Below are 23677 nucleotides of genomic sequence, written 5' to 3'. Positions count from 1 at the left end.
ACTGATAAATCACTGAGCTGATCAGTTATTGATCTCAGCGTTACTGAGCTCTACTAAAGCCTGAGTAGACTGATAAATCACTGAGCTGATCAGTTATTGATCTCAGCGTTACTGAGCTCTACTAAAGCCTGAGTAGACTGATAAATCACTGAGCTGATCAGTTATTGATCTCAGTGTTCAGGAGATCTACTAAAGTCTGAGTAGACTGATAAATCACTGTACTGATCAGTTATTGATCTCAGTGTTCAGGAGCTCTACTAAAGCCTGAGTAGACTGATAAATCACTGTGCTGATCAGTTATTGATCTCAGTGTTCAGGAGCTCTACTAAAGCCTGAGTAGACTGATAAATCACTGTGCTGATCAGTTATTGATCTCAGTGTTCAGGAGCTCTACTAAAGCCTGAGTAGACTGATAAATCACTGTGCTGATCAGTTATTGATCTCAGTGTTACTGAGCTCTACTAAAGCCTGAGTAGACTGAGACTGTTATTGCAGAGAGATCAGGAGGTGTAGAGGTGGACGAAGAACTGCTGGTGTTACGCAATAACCAGGCACACAAGTTCAGAGACGAGCAGCTGGGCCATCTGCCCCGGTCAACACTAAGGGGGACCAAACAATATCTGTCAAGCCCTACATGATGATGTAATTACGTTTGATTGAATGCGTTTGATCATCTGATTTGCTTATCAGATTTGTGTGCTGCTTTTATGCGTTGCCACAGCAATCACAGAAGAGACAGTGTGTGTGGGTCTGGCACGGGTGGGAGCCGAGGACCAGGCCATTCGAGCAGGGTCTTTACAAGAGATGGCTGCATGTGACCTGGGAGGACCGCTGCACTCCATGATCCTCACCGGACACCTCCATCCACTCGAGGTGGACATGCTGAGGCTGTTCGGCGGCTCGGAGGGTCTGAAGAGCCTGAAAATGACCGACGGATCCACGTACAGCTCCTGAGAACCTCAGAACCTAGAAGAACTCTAAATGCAGCTAAATGGGCCTAAATGTTCACTGCAGGGGCAGCTTTTATTGCTGGATCTTCCATGAGGGCAGCAATCAGATCAGGTGGTCTGTACGAACTCCAGAGTTAAAAGGAAACCATACAAATTACATAATTGTTGTTGCAGGACAAAAATAGCCGATTCCGAAGGCACGGCCAGGCCAAGGTTCTGTTTCATTGGTGTTTGGGCCACTTAATTAGCCTTACGTGTGGCCGTGGAGTGGATCGTGTGTCAGAAAATGGAAGGACGGAATTACAGAGGAGGAAATGGAAAAAGGTTATTGAGGGGAAAAATCATCTGGGTTAGATTAGTGCCTCTGAAAAGTGAAGCCTTCCTGTAATTTGAAGTCGTGCTGTTAGAATCGCACCAGCTTTCTCAGTGCAAATGCCTTCAGTATGAGCGTGAGCGCACCGAACATCGCACCGTCGTTTATGCTCTCGCCCGCCTGAACACGGCCTCGCCATGTTGCTCGGATCATCAGATTCTTACAAAAAAAAAAAAACAAGCGTATTTTATTACTGCTGGTTTTCCTGCAGTCCCAGTCCGGCATGTGGATCGGGTTTCTGGCTGTGCTTTGGTGGGTTTGGTGAGGCTCTTCTTTTGTTTGTCTCTGTATGACATTTTCTACAAATATGAAAAATTACTTCTTCTCGTGTCTTCAAAGACTTTGGTGTTTGGGGGATCATTTGAAAAATGTGTCTTTTGTTTGTTTGATTGATGAGAAGCAAGTTTCAGTGCAGACAACCAAAAAAGAGCTGAGCTCCAGCAGTGAGAGAGAGAGAGAGAGAGAGGGCTGAAATGTAGCATGGCTCAAAAGTGCACAATTTGACAAAAGTATTGGGACACCTGCTCATTCGTCATTTCGTATGAAATCAAGGCTCTTTAGGAACTGTCTCTACTGTCCAGGGAAGAATACTTTCTACCGTATTTTAAAGGAACATTTCTGTGAGGATTTGATTGCATTCAGCAACTCAGCCCAAAGTATTGGATGGAGCGCTCCTTTAACCATTAATTAAGACTGTCTGATTTCTGATAATCCAGTGCAGTGTTCACTAACCCTCAACTTAATATGCATTTAGTGACATTGATACCTCTCAATATTTGCAAACATCAAAGATTTGAAGCATAATCTTAGTTCTTTAATATTTGTGCATCTGTCTACTGTCCAAAATACAGCATCATTAACCCAAAGTACCAGATGTGTCCTATATAAAAACCTTTCAATCGGATCAGAATAGAAAAAGAAAAAAAAACATCGCTGTTGTCCAATGAAAACCACTTATCTCCATTGTTCTGAACCCTGTAGCAGCTCTGTATTTACCATGTCATTAATACTGGGTGAACGAACCAATAGGAATGCTCCAAATTACTCAGAATAAAGTCTTATTATTATTACTCTTATTATTTTATATTATATTTATATTTTGGAGATTTTTTATTGGACAGCAACACAATACACTTCTACAACCAAGTATCATTTTTAATCTAAAGGAAGGGGAGGAAAAAAAAAAATCAATGATTGTAAAATCATTTATTACATTGCACAAATGTACTGGCCAGTGGCACAGGTGGGTAGTTAAAAAAAATAATTAAAGAGGGGACGTAAATTCTGAACTTACAGTTACATTAAGTGTACCATCAGATCATTTATGGCTGGACAAAGCTGGTGTGCTTCCTGGAGTCTACACAAGCTGATATTCAAGAACTAATCTGATATCACACCATGTTGAAAAAAAAAAAAAAAGAAAGAAAAGAGCCCATATATAAAGGAATGTTCTGCTAGAATGAACCCGGTCCCAGTACAGACATGTATGGTCCCATGTGGACCGGGATCGGGTCTGACATGATTCCAGACGTTTGGGAGAGTGTTTTTGAGATCCACCATAAAAAAGGCACTTGGTTCCAGGATGATAGCCGAGTTGAAGTGCACGACTGCATAAGCGACTGAAGTCCGCACCTGCTGGCTACGGCAGCAGCAAGAGGTCAGACCACATACAAAAATAGAGTACTGATGAATCACATACTGGTACAGGCTTATTTCTGTTTGGTTGTTTATGCTTTAAAACAGACGTCCATGAAAACATACAGGTTCAGATCAGTGAACAAAAAAAGAAAGAACCCCTGTTCTAATCATAGAGAGAGGGCGGCGACAGCAAAGACAGAAGAACGGTCTTTGAGGGATGTGTGTATAAAAGAAAGAAAAGAAAAAAAAAGGGCCCCAGTGTTGGCAATGCGCATGATGTAAGATGTTGCTTCCCTTGGACGCGTCACATTGTGGTTGGCAAGTTGTTTTTGCTGCTGTTTTCCTGGTAAAAAGTCAGTGTACTGTACTGCAGCCGCTCCAGCTTGGTCCGAGGGGTGGTGAAGCAGCAGACACCCAGAGAGAAAGAGAGAGAGAGAGAGAGAGAGAGATAGGCGGGTTTTGGCGATGAGCTTCCCCATAGCAGCACAGAGGGCTTTGGTCCCAGGACACCCACGTCACGCCAATTCCTACATGGCAGCCACGTCAATCTGAACGTACAGCTGCCTTACTCCCGCCTGGAGACAGAGACACACACACACCTCATCAAACATCAGCCTTAAACCCAGCATCCTTACTGTTAATGTAACCAATTGGCCTCTTCGTGTCATACCTTCATTTCATACGTCCAAATGTTTGTGGACACCTTTTTATAATAAATGCATTTCAGCTACAGTCAGCTACTAATGGAAATGCAATGGTGAGGGAGGGCCATGGTCAAAAGCCGATCCGCACCAAGAGCCCTTCAAGCTTCAAGTACGGCTCGGCTCGACCTGCCATTCCTCAAAATCCACGGAAGACGAGCGTCCACACTTTTTACTGTCCTGCACCGAAGTGGTGGAACGAACTCCCCCTGGGAGTCCAACACTCACTGTCCTCAAACCCAGACTGAAGACCCTCCTCTTCTGAGAGGACTTATGCGAATATTAGAGTGGTCACCTTACTGACTTGTGTTTAGTAGAGTCTAAGATTAGAGGAGCTTTGAATTTTTTGTCTATTCTAACTAGCTGAGGTTTTTCTTGGGTAAATAGTAAAGCACTTTTGTAAGTCACTCTGGAGAAGAGCATCTGCTAAATGCCTTAAATGTAAATGCAGAGTAGAGATTTCACAGCAAATGCATTATAGTACATGGTTTCTGATACTGTATGACATGTAGCGCATCGCTAAGCACTGACTTAACTACAGGCCTCAAGACTACAGGCTTAACTGAGGAGTTGTATCGGGTGTGTAGGAGTAGGGCAGCTACCGAACCTTGCTGGAACCCAGGCCTCCAGGACTGGAGGTGGGCTGGGTTATTGATGCTCAAGACCCCCGAAACCCTCTTTGCTTCAGGGATGCCGTAGCATGGCTGACCCTGTGCTTGGATCCTGCCTTTCTAATCTGGGGTGTTTGAGGCATAATTGAATTTGCATATTTACAATAAACAAAAATAAACAAACAGCTGCTGGAGGCGTCAAACCCTCACCTGTGTGAAAATGTTGTGCGTCTGACTGAGGATCCATCGGGAATCTGCGTCAGGAGCCACAAGGAGTTTGAGGGTGCCGATATAGACGTCTGTGCACAGGGTCCAGAAATGTGGCTCCTGCAGATTATACACGCCCTGCAGCTGCTGCACCTGCAGAGACCATCATGGACAGCATTCGTAACTTGTAGCCCATCACTATAATTAAATGGGACACTTGGCTAGCAGTGCCTGGGAAGCAGCAGGACATGGAATCCAATGTCTAACATAAGGTCATGTGAGGTGCTGGGTTTCAAGCCCTTCTTGCTTCCATTCAGAGCCAGCATTTTTGGCCAGACCATCCCTTTTAAGATGTGGGCAACTCACCCTCTGGTAGCACTCAGGAAGAGCATGGTCCAGGGCAGGAGGAGTGCGCTGCATGAGGATCCCTATGGACTCCCTGAGCAGAGGAACGACACTGGAGGGGAAAGAAGAGAAGGAAACACTTTTAATTTCCATTTTATTAAAACTAGAAATGCAAAAATAGTAAAAAACTGGTGCATATCTGATATAAATACTCCAGAGCTGAATCACTCCACTGCTCCACAGCTCAATGCTGGGGGGCTTTATACCCCTCCAGCCAAGGTGCCTGGCATTGGGCAGCAGCATGGTGCCAATAATAGGTTCATGATGTTTATCTGCTTCAGAGAGTCCTATTCTATTGGCAGTAGCTGAATGCATGTGGTAGAAAACTAACAGAGTCAGGGGGGGGGGGGGGGGGCACTACCACCAACAACAACAGAGAAAAGGCCAGCATGACTCGCTTCCTCCAAGCTTCCTGTTCTACTAGGACGCATCACATGGTGACCGGGCCGGCTCAGGAATGCCAAGTCACGCCAAAGGATGTGCTGCCATGGAGCGTGCAATCAAATCGGAACAATGGGCGTCAATACAGTGACCAAGCAGGAGGCCAGCCAGAGCGCTCGGGTCCTAAGAAGCAAATTTGACCCCATGAGACCAGCGGCAAATATTCCAACACTCTCACGCCTCGCACCTTCACGTCGCCCCCGGGCCGATTCGGGAGAATCAGGGGTGTTTGACCACCACACTCACTCTGGAGCTGAGGAGCTGAGGTCATGCGGATCCGGCTGCCATGTAGCTGCTGCCCCGAGGCGGTTAGCATAGCTGAAGCGTGATCTCAGGGCAGGCGGGACACTGCCAGGCTAACCACACACACACACACACACACACACACACACACACACACACACACACACACACACACACACACACACACACAGCTCAACAACACTCCTTCAGCTCCATGGAGATCATCATCTACTGTAGGACAGTCTTCACAGTCTGCTCCCCCCCCCCACCCAAAAAAAAAAAACCCTCAGGCCCAACCACGGCTGCATATGGGAACTATTAGAGGGTTCCTGGGCTTGGCCTGCCTTTCTTGTACCCTCATCTATTCTCCTTCACCCCTCTGCCTCCTTCCATCCCGTTCCCTCTTCCGAAGTCCCAGCCAAAGTCTGGTCTGACCTGACCTGGTCTTTTTAATGGCGGTGTGCGTCTTCTTTGCGTCTACTGAAGACATGGTGCCATCAGCATCACAGCATTTGTAGGAGAGTAAGAAAACATGTTGGGCAATGGCACTGATCGAATTCGTGACCTCTCGTCCCAAATGTGGACTACACACCCCCCCCCAATAGTTACACCGTTGCTGTTTTGGAAAAGCGTAATCTAACAAATCATGTTTTCGTCAGGCTGTGTTTCTCAATCGTCGTCTCATGCAAAGCCAAGAGCTTCCTGTAAGGGACGCCGCACGCCTCCACCATGGCTGGCTCCATGAACATTAAGCATAATGGAGAGAGGTTAGTGGGTAATGTATAGAAGTTCATGAGCTCAGCAGGTCTTGCCAGTAAAGACACACACAAGCCCACCCCCCACCTCTCTCTCTATCTCACAGAGTGGTTAAACAAGAGGTGTTGGCCATGAAAGTTTCACAAATAACTGAAACTTATGTAAAAGCTCAAACTGCCCATGACTCATTTCCTGAGGTTTGGAGCAAGTATCTAAGCACAGGGTCTAAATTACAGTACCGTGTTCATTTACTTTACTCTACAGCATCTAACGTTTCACACTATTCGTCCAAATATTTGTGGACACCCCTTCTAATGAAGCTACTTTAAGTTGCACCTATTCCTGACACAGATGTGCTAGTAGAACTGGACTCTGTGGGTATCCTGCCTAATGCCAGGCATGGGCTAGAGGGGTTAGAAACCCTGATGATTAATGATGGTGGTGCTCCATTCAATACTATGTGAGGATGTGAGGAGTTGAGGAGTTGGGATGAGGGTTCATCCAACATCCTGATCTTACTAACGCTTGCTCTGGTCACTAAACTCTACTAGAAAGCCTTCTTCTCTGGATAGTACAGACAGTTACTCCAAAAAAGCAGGATCAGCTGTTTTTAATGCCGTTGATTGCGAAAGATACAATGAATGAGCAGATGTCCCAATACTTTTGTCAATATAGTGTATTTGTGCCTTATTTTTTTCATATTTGCAAACATACAGCACAAGACTGGACATGCCACATGTGCTCGGCTCTCTCCGACCCTCGTGTTTTGTCCCCTGTTTGGGCAACAGAATGAAAACAGGAAGGCGCTGCACACTCTGACATCATGGCATTGTTCCAGCCTTCCTGTGCTGCAATGGAGAGGCACTCTGTGAGCACAGCACATCACACTGGAGGTTAATCTCCAAATCGCTTACCTACAGTGATTACGTCAAGGTTACAGCTGGTTGAGGTCCCACTACAGCCTGAAACCGTGTAGAAGGTCCACACACTGCAGTTAAAAAGCACTGGTGAATCAGGAATGACCGTGATGCTCCACTGACTGGTAACAGGACCGTATTATCTCCATCCTTGCTACTGCAAGCTTGGTGGGCTGCTAACTCTTGTGAAGTGGGCAGGAGAACGTACACGGGAGCTGTGTAGCGCTGCGTAACCCGGGTCATATTACTGGAAATCCTGCAGTATTACTCTACCGCCTCAGTCCACATGCTTCTACACCTTTCGGTCATGGCTCTGTATTTCTCAGCTTGTCCAGAAAAGCATATGTAAAATAGGGGTGTGCGATATAGACAAAAATAATATCTCGATATTTATATCCAACAATAATTAGACGATACTTTTCATACTTTTAAAATGTATGGTAAAACTATTGCATTGTGATAGCCTGTTCTACTTATGTATTTACTTAAAACTGAAACGTTCAAGTAAAATTGATAGAAAAACAATCAAATTTCAGTAATTTAATGTGAATATACTTTATTTATATTACATTATATTTATATTTCATGTTATTATTGTTATTTTTAAAAGGGGTTAAGTTTGATCATTTTACTTTATGCATGTTTAAACTAGGGGTGCACCGATACAGCTTTTTCAGTTCCGATACAGATACCGATACATAAACTTTGCATATCGGCCGATACCCGATACCGATCCGATACCATTGTTGAATAAATAAACCATATACTTTACCATGTGGGAGAAACTTAAGACATCAGGATTGACTTAAACATTACTTTACTAACTTTGTAAAACAAAATATAACAAATAAACACAGATATAAATCTACTAAATTGCTCTTTATTTGTCACTAAAACAAATAACCAATGGTACAGGATGTTGACCCAGCATTCAAATTCAAACTTCTTAAAATATATTAAAATACATCAAAATATCGGCCGAAACTGAAAATAAGTAGCTTCACTTTGTCAGTAGTCATTCTTATTTTTAAATATTTAACATAATTTAAAATAAAATGTAGCAGCTAAATTTGAGAATAAAAAAGTAACTTGGTCAAACATACAAGCAGTAATTAAAACATTTAGTTTAGTCTCACTCCAACCAATTAATGTAACAGGATCGGTTCCATGGATCGGCCTAATTATCCGATACCCGATCCAGCTAATTTTAATAATATCGGGAATGATATACGATCCTAATATCGGATCAATGCATCTCTAGTTTAAACATCTTTCACTTAAACTGTAAATTACGTGACTGCACAGTTTCTTATAGAAGTACACCGGGGTCACACTTTCTGGCGACGGCACATTTGGTCACCCCTCGACACTTCTAGAAGAATCACATAATCTTATGAGTCACAAAATCTGATAATGACTGTCCCTGTCAGAATATGTGACTGTACACAAGTAGAAATCTCAGAAACTACCCACTGAGCTCACAGAATTCGACGGTCACAGATTGTGGCCCAACAGGTGCTTGGCTGGTTTCGGCCCGTAGTGGGCAGCGTACTCCCGACGTTTTTAATAATCTTCATATTCAGCACGGATTCAATTGTAACCGATTTTGCAGCTTGTGTTGGGGTAAACATGCAGGCTATGCCAGCGCACTGCATGCACTCTGGACAGTAGTCTGTCCTGCCAGGCTAACGGGCGCAGTGAATCTGTGAACTCTTAAGGCGTGTCTTTGAGTGGTTTACGCAAAGTGAGCCACATACTCCATAATGTCCGCTCGCACATCGTTAAAACAATGATTAGGATATTATCGGAGACGATACATGCCACACACCCCTAGTGTAAAGCATGTCCTTAAGTGGTGGCTCAAAGTGTGGGTTACACCTCTGTAGGAGGTGTAGGAGGAGCCCGGACATTGCGTTATTTACACAGTTAAATGAGGAAAGGTCTGACGGTGCCGTTTTGTTCGCAGTCCATTTTTAAAGACATGTTTACGTAGCTTTTTGACAGTTTTGGGTGGATTTGGATTAAAGCCAATAAAATTCAATTCCGATTCTGGAATGTACTGATAATCATCCGAGAAAAGCCACGATTTCCCAACCACACTCTAACAGAAGGTTATTATTCCGAGTCAACCTGAAAGCTCATTAAACGTACAGGCAGGAGCGGTTTTATGATGCCTGGGAAACCACAAGAGCGCTGCAGCCCACAGAGCAGCCTGCAGGGCACAGACGGCCAACAGGGCGAGTAAAAGAGCCTGTAAATTCAACTCCTACTGATGTTAAAACAGAAGGATTTCTCACTTTCTGTAAATCCTTCTAGACTAGGAATGGAAAGAAGGAAGGAAGGAAGGAGCACTACAAAAACAAACAAACCAGTCTTTAGACCAATAACTGGCAGCAGGACTGATACCCTACAGCACAAGAACAAGGAGAAAGACCAAAATGGGACCGAGATGGGACTGGATTCACGCTCCTATCCTCTATGTACACTACATGTCCAAATGTTTGTGGACACCCCTTCTAAAGAATGCATTCGGCTACTTTAAGTTGTACCCGTTACTGACGCAGCTTGTCTAGGCCCTGTAGAGTAAAGTACTGCCAAAAGAATAGGACTCAGATCAACATCATGACCCTATTCGCACTATGCTGCCTAATGCCAGGCGTGGGCTAGTAGAGGGGTATAAAGCCCCCCAGCAGCATTGAGGAGCTGTGGAGCAGTGGAAGAAGAACTGTGCTCTCTGAAATGGTGGTGGTGGTGGAGCTCCATCCAGTACTTTTTTTTAAAGTTGGTCATCCAACATCCTGACCTCACTCTCACACTTTTCAGAAATGAAATCAAATCCTTGCAGTAATGCTCCAAATATCAGGGCTCTGAGTGGCTCATTGTCTGCTTCCACTATGGAACAGGGCGGTGGGGGGGCGCTATAGATGGGGGTAGTTAGGGCTCTCTTCCCTGGACCCTTAGTAGTGTCTGGAGTATTGCTAGTGTTAGAGGGAGCTATGAAGGCGTGGGTTATTTGGCCGTCCCACATTGAGAGAAAAAAAAAAACAAAAAAAACGATGGATTGGATTGGAGGGATTGGATTGGATGGATTGATGGATGGATTGGATGGATAAAAGGCAAATGTTGCAAAATCTATAAGAAAGTCTCCCCCGGACAGTAGAGACAGTTACTCCAACAAAAGCAGCATCAACTCTAGTTTATCTATCGTGTCTCTAAAGCTCAGGCCGGTTTCCTAGAGAGGGATTAAGCCTAGTCCTGGAATGCAGAGTGTTTCGAATGGAGATTTTGTATCAAAAACAAAATACAGTTCATTAAAAGTCCCTGAAACCAACCATTGCTGTTTAAATCTAATGGACACGGTCATCTAATCAGATCTTTGAAATGCATGAAGGTCTGGAAGAAGACCAACATCAAGCAGCATCTAAATGGATTTAAAAAGCCATCGGCCGTCTGGGTTGGTTGTGATGATGGCGTAACGCTCGTTTCCCCACAACCATGTCATCAAAAACACTGTATCAGGAATTGTATTACAAAGCACAGCTGAAACCCTCTCAGAAACCCGAGACTGGCCTGAGAAGAAAAAAAACTGAAGAGCCCTGTGGTCTTTTTTTTTACGCGGGAGGACTTGAGATTACAAGCATACACTTGAGCGTGGTCATCGGCCAAAGCCAACTGAAATGGAAACTGGAGCGTTTCAAAGACCCAGCTGGGTAGCCTGTCATTAGACGAACCCGAGCTGCTGGCGTCAAACCGGCATGTGGCATGCCCATCTCATTAGAGCGTAAAATATACCCACAACAGACACGTCCACTAGACCCTCCCAAAGTCCAAACCTGCATGAGGTCCATTGGAAACTAGGGCTGTGTGATATAGCGCCATATTGGCTTTTTTTTTTGCAACGCTTGTACTGCAGCTGCTGTTCACCAATCGCAGCTCTACAGATTGTGGATGTTTTGATGATGCTGAGGATTCTTGCAACCCCAGAGAAGAAGCAGCTGTTTATTAATAGACTGCAGATCACTGCAATCACAATGGTATCCAGGGCCTCCATGGATCGCACCAATGAGCCATGGGCGCCCATTACCCAATCATCGGTTCACCACTTGTCCTTCCTTGGAGCACTTTACTTTTGGTATGTTCTGACCACTGCATACCAGGAACATCACACAAGACCTGCCTGACATTTTGGAGATGTTCTGTGATAGGTGGTCTAAAGCATCCCACAAAAGATCTGACCATGGACTCTTTTAGGTGTCCTGTGGTATCTGGCACCAAGACAAACATTAGCAGCAGAGGTGGGACCTGTCTGATGTTTTGGAGATGTTCTGACCCAGACGTCTAGAACATCACAGTGTCTCAGATTCTTACTCTTGTCCATTTCTCCGGCTTCAACTCCTACCTCATACCTTCAGGAATTGACTGTTCACTTGCTGCCTAATATGTAGATCCACCCCTTGACAGACAGGAGCCGCTGTAGATGAAGATGATCAAGGTTTTTCAGGTCATCGGTCATCAGTGGTGCTAATTTTATGGCTGATCGATGTAAAATACAGTGCTCAGAGATCTTGTACTTGCAGTGTCTTCTGCATCTTCCATTCTTGATCCACTCTTCTGTCCCTCAAGTCTCTAAAACTCAACACCTCAAGCTAGCTTCCCCAGATAGGGGTTAACTCTAGTCTTGGACTTTAGTCTAGAACATTTTGAATGGAGATGTATAGCTCATGGTATTTTTATCCATATCGTCCAGCCCTACCACATCCAGTCCTCCAGCTTTGGAGTGTCAGCCAGAGGCCTTACCTCTGAACTCAACCAGGTCTGGCTTCATGCACACAAATCACATGTTAATTTATGTTAATTTTCCTCCTTTGGCCCAATCCTGTGGCTTCTACTGGAGCCCAAAGCGATTAAGCAGCACTTTGGAGCGGCTAGGAGAGCACAGGACCGCCGTTCAGGGTCAAAGCAGCAGGGGCCTACTGAACGCCCGGCTACTCTTTAGACTAATCACACAGTACATACACACACACACACACACACCAGCCACCACAGACATCCCAGATATTCCCCCATGGACATCCCACCAGGCTAACAGCCTCCAACAGCTGTTTACATACAGCATGGGGTCGGTCTTCAGTGAAAGACATAGGCATAGGCCGACAGTGCGCTGGGAACCGCTGCTGAAGCACACGGGTGCGTTCCGTCACTCAGCAAGCCTCTGAATGTGGTCTGTGTCCTAAAATCAAAATAAAGAGTACTCTGGAGCCTTTCAATCAATCTCCACAGGCCGAGGTTTTCAGCTGGAAAAATGCAGGCTGGAGCTGTCCAAACAGCCGAGTGTCCATCTATCCTGACCACAGGCATTCCTGCAGAGCTGTTATTGTGCACGATCTCGCAGAGCATCGCAGCGATAGACCAGCCCGGGCCGACAAGGACTGAATCTCGAGAAGAGCTATAGAACAGTTTCATGGGCCAAAGTGTTTCTAAAGCTTGAAGATGTTAATTCAAGAAAAAAAACAAAAAAACAACTTTTTAATTCATTAAAAATGATGCCGTGTGACCCTCAGTTTGACCTACCACCCCGTCACACTAACACAGTAATGTACTGTTAATGGCTAGCTAGGTATTAACCACTGTAAGCTGGGAACACCCTGCAAGACTCCTGTTTTTGGAGATGTTCTGACCTTCACAGTTTGGTTCTTCTTGGTCTAAGTGTTTCAGATTCTTACTTTCACCCCTTCAGCACCTTCAAGAACTGACCGTTCACTCGCTGCCTAATATGTAGATCCACCCCTCGACAGACAGGAGCCACTGGACCCAGATCTTCAGTGCATTTCACTTCGGTGGTTTTAATGTTATGGCTGATCAGCGTATTGCTGTTAAGTGGTTGTGAGAAAGTGAGGAGCTACTGGATCCACGTCATCAGGGTTATTCACTTCACCTGTTGCCATTCGGTCAAACATGTAGGCTGACTTCTACTGAGCACCACATAGACCAGGACTGTCTAATCTTGTGTTTGTGGGAAGAGCAAAGCTAGCAATTCTTAAATTCTCTGCTATTTTTAACACCCGTCACTGTTTCTATTCGTCGGAGTTGTTTATTTTTTTGTCTTCTGCTTTCCTAATAACTTTATATGCTTGATAAAAGGTGGCCGGTTCCTTTTCTCCTCTGTATGCTGCACCTGTATTGAAATAGCTGAAGCGCCTCGCCCTCATTCACGGCCCACTCTTCATGCGTTATGTAAAAACAGCAGGGCAGGCAGGTGGCGCCGCTCCTCTAATCAAACCTGAATGCTATTAATGTCTTTGCTGCTGACGAGAGGAATCCAGGCAGCAGTAAGAGGGGTGTCAATAACCCAGCCCCTCCTCTCTCTCCCTCTCTCTGATAAAAGAGGGTGGAGGGAAAGTCCATCTTAAAAAGATGCCTTTGTTCCCGCATTTTTTAAAGGAACAGCCACAGATCACAACCGCATTCCAGAGAGAGGAGAAGAAAAGGCCGAACAGAGGGAGAGTGAATAACATGGAGAGGAGAGTTTGCTGGGAATTTGTAGAATGAGGCCCCTCTCGGCCCCCTTTCACTCCCCAGAAGCATCTCGTCCGAGAGACGAGAGCCCAGACGTCCAGAGAATCCCCGGTTTGCCTTAGGGGCAGATTTGTCCAACAGGAATGAATGGAGTGCAAAAGTTTGTGCACCCTTCTTTTGGCACAATTATATAAACACTACTACCACCAACAAACCAACCACATGGGTACCACAGCAACCACCTATCTACACCATAGCAACCAATAAGCAACACTTCAGCAACAGCTAGAAAGCTCCATAGACACCACCTTACAACCACTTGAGATAGCAAAGCAACGGTCAAGAAACACCGTAGCAACCACTAAGCAACTCCACAGCAACCCAAATGCACCTTATAGCAAACACATGGGACGTCACAGCAACTGTCTAGAAGCCACCTAGCAACCACTAAGCAACTCCATAGCAGCCACCCTGCAACCCCATAGAACCACCTGGGATACCACAGCAACAGCTAAGCCACTCCATAGAAACCATTAAGCGACTCCACAGCAACCCAAACGCACCTTACAGCAAAACACCTGGGACACCACAGGAACCACTATGCAATTTCATAGCAGCCACCAAGCAACACACTAGCAACTGCTAAGCAACTCCACAGTAACAACCAAGCAGGGTCATAGCAACTACCTAGCAACTTTCTAGCAACACCATAGCAACCACAGCTAAAACAGTGATGAAAGTATTAGAAGCTTAAAACTGGGGAGATTTCAACCTACAGCAGATCCTACAGCTATGTGACGTGGCTTCCGTCAGTTTCAGCAGGGAGAAGAAAGACACATGAAGGAGTCGACTCCTGTTCTGTTGGCTTTACCACATGTGAGAGTGTGCCGGACTCCACCCTCTGTGTGTATGGGAGTGTGTGTGTGTGTGTGTGTGTGTGTGTGTGTGTGTGTGTGTGTGTGCACGCGCATGTCCTGTAATTGAACTGGTTGGGGTAGAGGTTGGAGAGCTCACTGAGAGACGGTCACTGTGAAGTGGCTTCAGTCTGCCCTGCATAAGGTGCTGCTGTGGGTTTTGGGTGGAGTTAAGGGAGGAGGTCTAACCTCAGCAGGGTCAGACACACACAGACACACACAGACACACACAGACACACACAGACACACACAGACGCCCCAGGATTCAGAAAAGCTGAGTGTAGAAAATGCAAGGATACAAAAATATATGAATCTGACGTATTATAAATGGATTTTTTATTCAATAAAAAAAATAAGTTATTTAATCTGAAATTAAATGTAATAGTTGTATTAATTTGGAAATAAAGTAAATTAGGTGGGTCAAAATTATTTAAAAAAATGTGATTAGTGATTCAGCTTGATCAGCTACATTGTTTAGCAGCAACAGCAGGATATAATTTTGTTCAAATATATATATATATATATATATATATATATATTTTTTTTTTTTTTTTTTTTTTTTTATTATTATTATTATTATTATTATTATTATTCTGTATGTATGTATTCATGTATTTACTATGTTAACATATTCTTAATTATATGTAAACATGTTTCTGAAATTTCAGTTGATTGATGACTAAGAATTTTACATTAATTCATATTTCTCTTTCTGTCCCATTAACTCACACTCTTACAAACCTGAACGTGAGCACAGTGTAAGTTTGTGTTAGTGTGCGTTCCCCCACCTGACTCCGATGAGAAGGGCGATGAGCATGGAGCAGATAGGATCAGCGATCATCAGGTCATACTTCTGCATCAGGAAGGCTGAGATGATCACACCGATGCTGCCCAACGTATCGGCAACAATGTGCAGAAAAACCCCTGCAAGGCACCAAACACAGCTGCTGAGATCACATATGACTACACATTTAAATATTTTTATATACATTATACATTTATATTTATACACACACATATATATATATCCTATAAGCATTAAGAACCCTTTTCTTCAAAAAAACATTTCTTTTCTTCTCCTCAAAGCACCTTAAGAGGTTCCTCCAGTTTCAAACTAAGGAATCTCCACAATTTCCTCATGCAGCTTATACTATTAGCAACGCACCTCATCTTCAACTCCCAAACTCCCAAAAGTACTGGATGGAGCTCCACCACCATCAGTCCAGAAAAAACATTTCTCCCACTGCTCCTCAGCTCAATGCTGGGGGGCTTTATACCCCTCTAGCCCACGCCTGCCATTATTAGGCAGCATGGTGCCAATACGTTCATGATGTCTATCTGCTCCAGAGGGTCCTATTCTATTGGCAGTATCCATCTACAAGGACTATGCACGCTGTAGATGTGCAATTGCGACAGATGTGCAACTTAAAGTAGCTAAAAGCATTCATGAGAAGGGGTGTCCACAAACATTTGGACATGGTGCACTTGTGATGGCCCCACAAGCCCCCGAAAAGACCCCCTTTAGGTGAATACGTCATGACTGCAGCCGCTATCGATTTCCCAGAATGTTCAACCGCAGAAAGTGAGCGAACCCCAAATTAAACGGAAAGTCCATCCAAGTGCGGTGAGGGCAGGAGCAGCAAAACAAACAGGAATGCTGAAGGCCCCCTTCACTGACCGGCCCGAGAGAACATGCAGGGGATTCGTGAATTTTGGGAAGAAAACATGTGATCACAAGGGCAGAGAAGGTCCCAGGAACAGGGATGGAGGCGGTGTAACCTTTTGCACTGTCACCACCTCCTCCCTCCCTCCCTCCCTCTCAGGACAACCCCCCCATTCCACTGAGCCCTCTGCGTCCCCCCCTGAGCCGGCCTCCCAAAGGACCCATTCTCTTGCTCTGTGTGCCAGGGTGAAGGGGACAAGCTCACTTTCTCTTCTCCGCTCTTTTCCCACACAGGCTCACACAAAGAGTTTTAAAGTGACAGTGCTCCTGAACTCTCTCAGATCTCAGCGTTAACCCAGTTAAGCTTGGGGGCAAAGGTCAGCCTTGTGGGCCGGCCTGACCGGTCACCTCGTCACAAATAAAACTCCATCAACCCGTCATGTCTCATGCTAATGAGGGGGGTCACAAGATCACTGATCTATATGAACTACTACCTCGTAGTGGCCCTTCTGCTCGTTTGCATCACCACAGTGCTTTTGCTTAAGCTCAGATTTGGAGCTTTAGTATTAAAAGCATGAGACCTCAGACCTGAGCAGGTTTACACGTCAGAATGCTACGAACTGCACAAGCGAACTGCACACTGCCGTCTCATACGCCGCTCACTTATTTCATGCACTGCACAAGAGAACTCTGGCGCCATCTGGTGGCAGCCAGAGGCGTGAAACCACTGCTTTACCTTGTAGAATCTGTTTGCTGGCGCCTTTGCCTGGTGTCTGAGCGTGATCATCTAGGAGAGAAGGGAGAGCGAGGACATTAAGCTTGTATCGGATGTTTAGAGGACAGATCATAGTGATTTGTTTGGGTTCTTACAGGTTCTGAAGCAACTCTGACAACAACTGGAACAAAAAGCCTCACCATGGCAATGTGGCTCCTCGTGGGAATGGCCATGCCCTCCATGTCCATGCCCGTGGCCATGGTCATGCCCATGGTCGTGTCCATGTTTGGTCTCATGGCTGTGCCCATGGCCTCCGTGACTGTGCCCGTGACCTGCGCTGCCGTTGAACAGAGAATGGCTATGTCCGTGACCTACAGAAAGAGAGAGAGAGCGAGAGAGAGAGAGATCCGATTAGTGTTAGATACAGTCCAAGAGATGATGGGACAATTCAACAAATAAGAATAAAAAGATAAAGAAAGAAGACAAAGGCGAAAAAGATTAAGACAAAAGACGAAGACAACAACAACAAAAAGAGAGACAAATAAGATGAAGAAAGAAAACCTGAAGACATCAAAGGGGAAAAAAAGGATAAAAAGAAAAGATGAAGAAATTAGACGAGAATGAAAGAAGGAAGAAAAAAGAAGACGACACAAAAATACAAAGGCAAAAATTAAGAAAACAAAGATAAAGAAGGTAGAGACAAAAACAAAAGACAGACATCAAAGAGAAAACAGGATAAAGAAAAGATGAGAACGAAGAAAAAGAAGACGGAGGGACAAAGATACAAAAGTCAAAAAAATGAAGAAGACAAAGACGAAGATAGAAAAAAGACAAAAACAAAGAAAAATAAAAAAAAAAAGACGTCAAAGAGAAAAAAAGACAAAAGATGAAGAAAAAAAATTAAAACACGAGAATGAAGAAGACAAATAATAAACACAAAGGCGAAGACGAGAACAAAGAAGATGAAGGACCAGGAAAAAGCTTTTTATGATGGGCTTCGATGGCTGGAGGAACTCTGATGTGGGTTCTGGGTTTAAGGCTGTTTGAAATATTTTAAGGACTTCATTCGCTAGCCGGTAGATTCCAAAGCAGTCGGATCACCAAAAGATCAGAGTGCCGTGGAGCATCATATAACTCATATCCACCACCTTCCAAAGCAGAGGACCAGCGTCTGTGGCTGAAGGCACTACATTGAAAAGATCCACCCAAGCGGCCGTACGTCTTCTCTTACCCACACCAGAACATGCCCAGAGAAATAGCTCTGTTATGAGGTTAGCTCTTAGGCTAACGTCTTCCCTTCATAACAGAGCTCCCCCTCCAGAACATTTCCAATTCAGCATCTTCAACCTCAGACGTAGGTGGATATAGGTCACGTGGAGCTCCACAACACTCCAGTCTTTCTGCATTGTGTTGGAAAACTAGTTCCTAAATTAGGGACGTCCCAATGAGTTTATCAGCCCTGGCCCCTCGCCCTTGATCTGATCCAAGTCTCTGACTGCTGAGTATCAGTCGATGCAGATTACGAGCCAATCCGATCCTTGTGTTTGTGTAAATAACACAGCCACATGGTTTTTAAAGAAGCTGTGCTGCTAATTAATACGTCCAGTAAAATCCTTTTATTTTAGTAGCTGCACAGATTTATTTAGGTTAGTGGAGCCTTGTATGTGTGTTAGCATTAGCGTCAGCCTCCACTCGGTTTTGGTGCGGTTCTCCCGCTGGTAAAACAGAGCATGTCAGTGAGGTTTTATAAAGGGTCAGATATTATGGTGTGTTTTCAGGTTCCACTGTACAATAGCTCCACACTGCAGAACCTCAACTCCCTCTGCACTGCTGCATCCATCCATTAATGGCACTTTGAGGGCAGTAGATGGCGCTATGGACATTGTGGTTAAAATAAAGATTCGGAACTGGATTGGGGTTAAAATAGCCGATACTCAATCCTCAATTAAAATATGCCTGGATCGGGATACCCATTCTCTAAATAGCTCTAAATAATGTTAAATTGCCTGTAGGAATTATGGGTTAGCATACATCCCACAGCATTAGCCTACTTCTGACTGCATTCACTTTAAATTTGATACGATCTGGAACAAAGCGGCAAGAAAGTCTAACACAAAGTGGAAGAAACTAACTTTTGAAAGTGGGCGTGGCCAAAAAAAAGTAAGAAGGTCAGCCCCACAGGGATTCCCAATGGTTTATGAGGTCTGTGTGTAATATATGGTGTGTATTTGAACTGATCAAAACATGTAAATTCATAAAACTGTAATATCTGTCAAACGGACGAGGCTGACAGATGCAATGCAACACCAGGTTTAGGCCCTAAAGGAACACCCCTGTAAAATATTGCTCAGGGGAAAGCAACTGGATCAGTAACAGGACGCAGGGCCTACACTGAAAAGCAGGCAGCGTAAACACACTGCGTTACAGAAGCTCTGCAGTGGGAACAGATACTCCACCTTCTCCACCATGAGAGTGTCCGTGCCCTCCGTGCTGGAACGCAAAGATGCCTACGAGGTTGACCAACAGCCCTGCTATAGACACAGGCAGCAACCGCTCGTGATGCACATCTGGAGGTTCCAACGCCCTCTGAAGAAGGAGGAGGAGAACAAAAACAAGCCATCAGAGATCTGCAAAGAGCGCCACACTGTCCGAATCTCAACGAAGCTCTTGATGTTGAGTGCTGCACTCACCTCCACTCCCTCTGAGAAGATGAAGAAGGCAGTGAAGATGAGAAAGAGGCCGTTCACGAAGCCTGCCAGCACTTCTGCTCGGACGTAGCTGCAAAAGCAGAAGCATGTGATCAGGAGCGGTTTTTACGAAACTCACCACTAGGCCACAGCATGAAGACACTTTCATGCAGCAGTACTGCAGCAAAACTGACTTTTCTATTACATTTATTCTAGATTAATGCAATTAAATGGGAATATATCATATATCGCACCAAACAAAGCACAGCAAAGGTTGCATCTGGGGTTAAAAGCATTAAAACCCGCAGTCTAATCTCTTACCCATATGAAAAGGAGTCATTAGACCTCCATCGGGAGATCACTGATGCTGCAAGTCCTGCCAAAAGTGCAGTGCAGTCGAAGAACATGTGAAAAGAGTCTGATATCAACCCTAAACTGATATGAAGAACAGGAGAGAGGCAGAACATTATGGGGTTAAATACAGAACTTGCAATAATGAGGTAAAATAAAGACTTTTAAACCTAATTATCAAACTACATGACTACAAAGTGATAATCTACTATATTAAATATAGCATTCCAGACTACTGATATTTAACAAAACAATAAAACTGTGTGCAAACATAAGGAAACTATATAAATAAGCATTTAAACTGTCTACAGTTAAGGGCTGGGCGATATGCTGAAAATACAATATCATGATATTTAAAGACTTTGTGTTTGTGATACACGATATTAATCACGATACATATAGTCACAGACTAAACACATTCTTATAATCTTCTATTCAGATCCTCTCCTGTACTGAATACAGTGATTTATACTCTCTTCATCTAATGAACCCAGTCTAATTACACTGTTAGTAATGAAACCTGCAGCTGATCAGTGTTTATTAAGCTCTAACAGAAGCTTACTGTTATCACCGTAACCATATTTATCACCATACGATAAAATATCGTCATATCGCCCAGCTCTAGTACAGTTAGTCACTTTAGACCAATCAGATCCATTTCTGTGACCCATGAAATGTAACTATTGGAAATGAATAAGGTGATAATTAAGAAACATTCAAACAATTAATGGAAATGTAACAGAGAGCAAAAAAAATATTATGCTTAAGACAATGTCTTATGTTGGTCTCTGTGAGAAACGGTAAAAGTATAACATCACATTAGCACATAACCACGTCATTTTCACAACGCACAACGTATTAACCGCAACCATTTTGATCTGGTCACTGAAGTGTCCATCCTAAGTGAAGTGGTTTAATTGATTGAGGGAATTTAAAAATTTGTCGACCTTGATACTTTAGGGAAAAGGTATCAAGGTAAGTAAAGAAAAGTATCGGGACGCCAGCTCACTCTGCCTTTCTTCTGAAATCAAGGGGATTGCTTCTGTTGGAGTAACTGTCTCAACTGTCCAGAGAAGAAGACTTTCTACAAGATTTGGAGGGGCATTGCAGTGAGGATTTGATTGACTGCATTCCGTGACAAGAGCATTGTTAGTGAGGTCAAGATGTTGGATGATGATGATGATGATGATGACATCCCCAACTCATCCCAAAAGTACTGGATGGAGCTCCACCACCATCATTCCAGAGAACACAGTTCTTCTTCCACTGCTCCACAGCTCCTCAATGCTGCTGGGGGGCTTTAGCTATACGCCTCTAGCCCACACCTGGCATTATTAGGCAGCATGGTGCCAATAGGTTCGTGTTTACCATCTGCTAGAGTCCTAGTCAACTGCCCGTACTTGTCTACAGATACAAATCCCATCACTCGAACCACTTCAGGAGGAGATCTGAGACGCACCAGCGGCGACTTATTATATATACATATAAAATGTATAAATAAATAAAAAATGATGTCTGAATAAAATCCCACACTTACACCCAGTTTGCACCTCTGCTCCCTTCATGTGTCTAGTATCTTGATTGTGTCCGGAAAGGAATTTAGCCACATGTATTTACACTGGGTGGTCAAATGCCCAAATGCTGGGTAGTCTAAATACCATTACATTACATTAATGGTATTTAGCTGACTCTCTTATCCAGAGCGACTTACAGGGTTACTGTAGGTAATACACTATATGTCCAAATGTTTGTGGACACCCATTTTAATAAATGCATTCAGCTCTTTTAAGCTGCATCCATGGGTGACACTGATGTGCAAATGTGCGTGCGCGCACACACACATGAACCTATGGGCACCATGCTGCCGAATAATGCCAGGCATGGGCTAGAGGGGTATAAAGCCCCCCAGCATTGATCTGAGCTCCATCCAGTACTTTTGAATGGGATGAGGTGAATGGGATGGGTGGTGATCAACCATCCAACATTCTGACCTCAGTACTGCTCTTGTCACTGAATGCAATCAACGAAATCCTCACAGCAAGTAGAAAGCCTTCTTCCTAGGACAGGTACTTCAACAGAAGCAGGACCAACTCTTTCTAATCGCCTTGATTTCAGAAGAAAGGCAGAAAATCAGGCGTCCCAATACTTTTCTGTGACCTTCTTAGGGTTTGCAAGGGCCCGCTAAAACATCAAGCTAGAAAATGATCCAATTTCCTCAATTAAATCAATCGTTCATTTAATTTAGAGAGGACGCTTCTGTTAAACTGCAGAAGACAAATTATTAAATAGATACTTTTGGAGCTCTGCACCATCCAATTAGCATTAAATCCCACTCCTAATTTGTTGTTGTTGTTGTTCAGCACTTATGACATCCACTATAACGCTGAGAAAAGTTGACCATCCATCACGATCCCAATATTTTATTAGATTGCGATACATTGTCCTATCGCCCACCTGTATTCCCATCAACCTCACCTGTGCCCTCACCTGTGCCCTCACCTGCACGTCACTCGAGCCTCCTATCAGCTTATCAGGGCTGATGAGGGTGCCAGCTCTGCCAACTGCCAGCAAACACTGCCTGTATTATCACTCATTGCTCATAAATATGGACCCACAAAGTGCAGCCCACCACAGAAAGCAGCAAAAGGTGGAGGTAGTGGAGTCTGGAGGCTGCTGCAACCAACAAATCCCCAAAACAGTGATTCAGTGATTCAGTGATCCAGTGTTTAGAGCGACGTGGCACATCCTGAGCCCAGTGCTTCCTCTTGTAGCCTCGGCTAGCAAACCTCCAGTGCTTACCTGTTACTCCATATTCCGTACGTAAGCTCCACAAAAGCGAAGGACAGGTTCAGACACAGGAAGAAGAATAAATTCCGAGATGTTTTATCGGCGAGGATTGAGCTGGAGAAACGGGAGAGAGCAGGAGTAGCATGAATAACCACTGAAAGCTAAACCTGGCAAATCCAGGTCCAGAAAGTGAAAATCCGCTCCAGGGTTTTGTTCCAGCTGCCTGGGCAGCGCTGCCGCGGCAGCTGGAACAAAATCCCGGAGCGGATTTTCACTTTCTGGACCTGGATTTGCCACATTGCTAATAGCCGAACAAACACCACAAATATCCACAAAATATATACCTACAAATATATAACACCCCCTTAATATCTCATATTACACATTAAGTGCTTGTTTACGTGCAGAAAGGATCACATAAGCTCAGAAAATCAGTGTTTAAGCTCAAGTTAGCGTGCTAGCTAGCTAGCTACCCCCGCTGAACTCGTAGAACTGCAGTGAGTGAATCACCGCTTAGCTTAGCCTAGCCTAGCCTAGCCTAGCCTAGCCTGGCGTGCTACTGGGCTAAATCAGCTGCCACCAGTCAGATGTGACAGTAAAACCAGTGCAGATATCGGAGGAATTACCGGAACCATCCAGACAGTTTTGACGAGCAGGTTGAATTTAGCTGGTTTGTACTCATCGTCTTTAACCGATAGCGGTAACATCTCTGCTGGAGCCGCTCCGCCGGTAGACCCACTCTATAAACACTACAGGAGCACACACACACACACACACACACACACACACACACACACACACA

At 44.4% G+C, this 23677-nt stretch overlaps 2 protein-coding genes across 2 annotated transcripts in view; one reads left to right on the top strand and one right to left on the bottom strand.

The window, feature by feature from the left end:
• The window catches only part of dph5 (diphthamide biosynthesis 5), an 18761-nt gene extending 16270 nt beyond the window's left edge, over nt 1-2491 (top strand). Inside the window, exon 7 of the mRNA XM_072660573.1 lies at nt 722-2491. Within this exon, the coding sequence (XP_072516674.1) occupies nt 722-954 (233 nt within the window). The 3' untranslated portion in view covers nt 955-2491. The remainder of the gene's footprint in view (nt 1-721) is intronic.
• Nucleotides 2116-23632, bottom strand: slc30a7 (solute carrier family 30 member 7). The gene is given in 12 exon segments (XM_072660572.1): nt 2116-3536; nt 4484-4633; nt 4847-4937; nt 15461-15596; nt 17072-17122; nt 17251-17421; nt 19507-19636; nt 19741-19828; nt 20059-20172; nt 22888-22989; nt 23502-23524; nt 23526-23632. Coding segments are annotated over 12 exon segments (1161 nt in total). The 5' UTR covers nt 23583-23632; the 3' UTR covers nt 2116-3488.
• Between the last annotated feature and the right edge of the window lie 45 nt (nt 23633-23677).

This window comes from Salminus brasiliensis, chromosome 17 (assembly GCF_030463535.1).
Source record: "Salminus brasiliensis chromosome 17, fSalBra1.hap2, whole genome shotgun sequence".
In the NCBI taxonomy this organism is placed as follows: Eukaryota; Metazoa; Chordata; class Actinopteri; order Characiformes; family Bryconidae; genus Salminus; species Salminus brasiliensis.
This window is presented reverse-complemented; position numbering and strand designations above follow the sequence as displayed.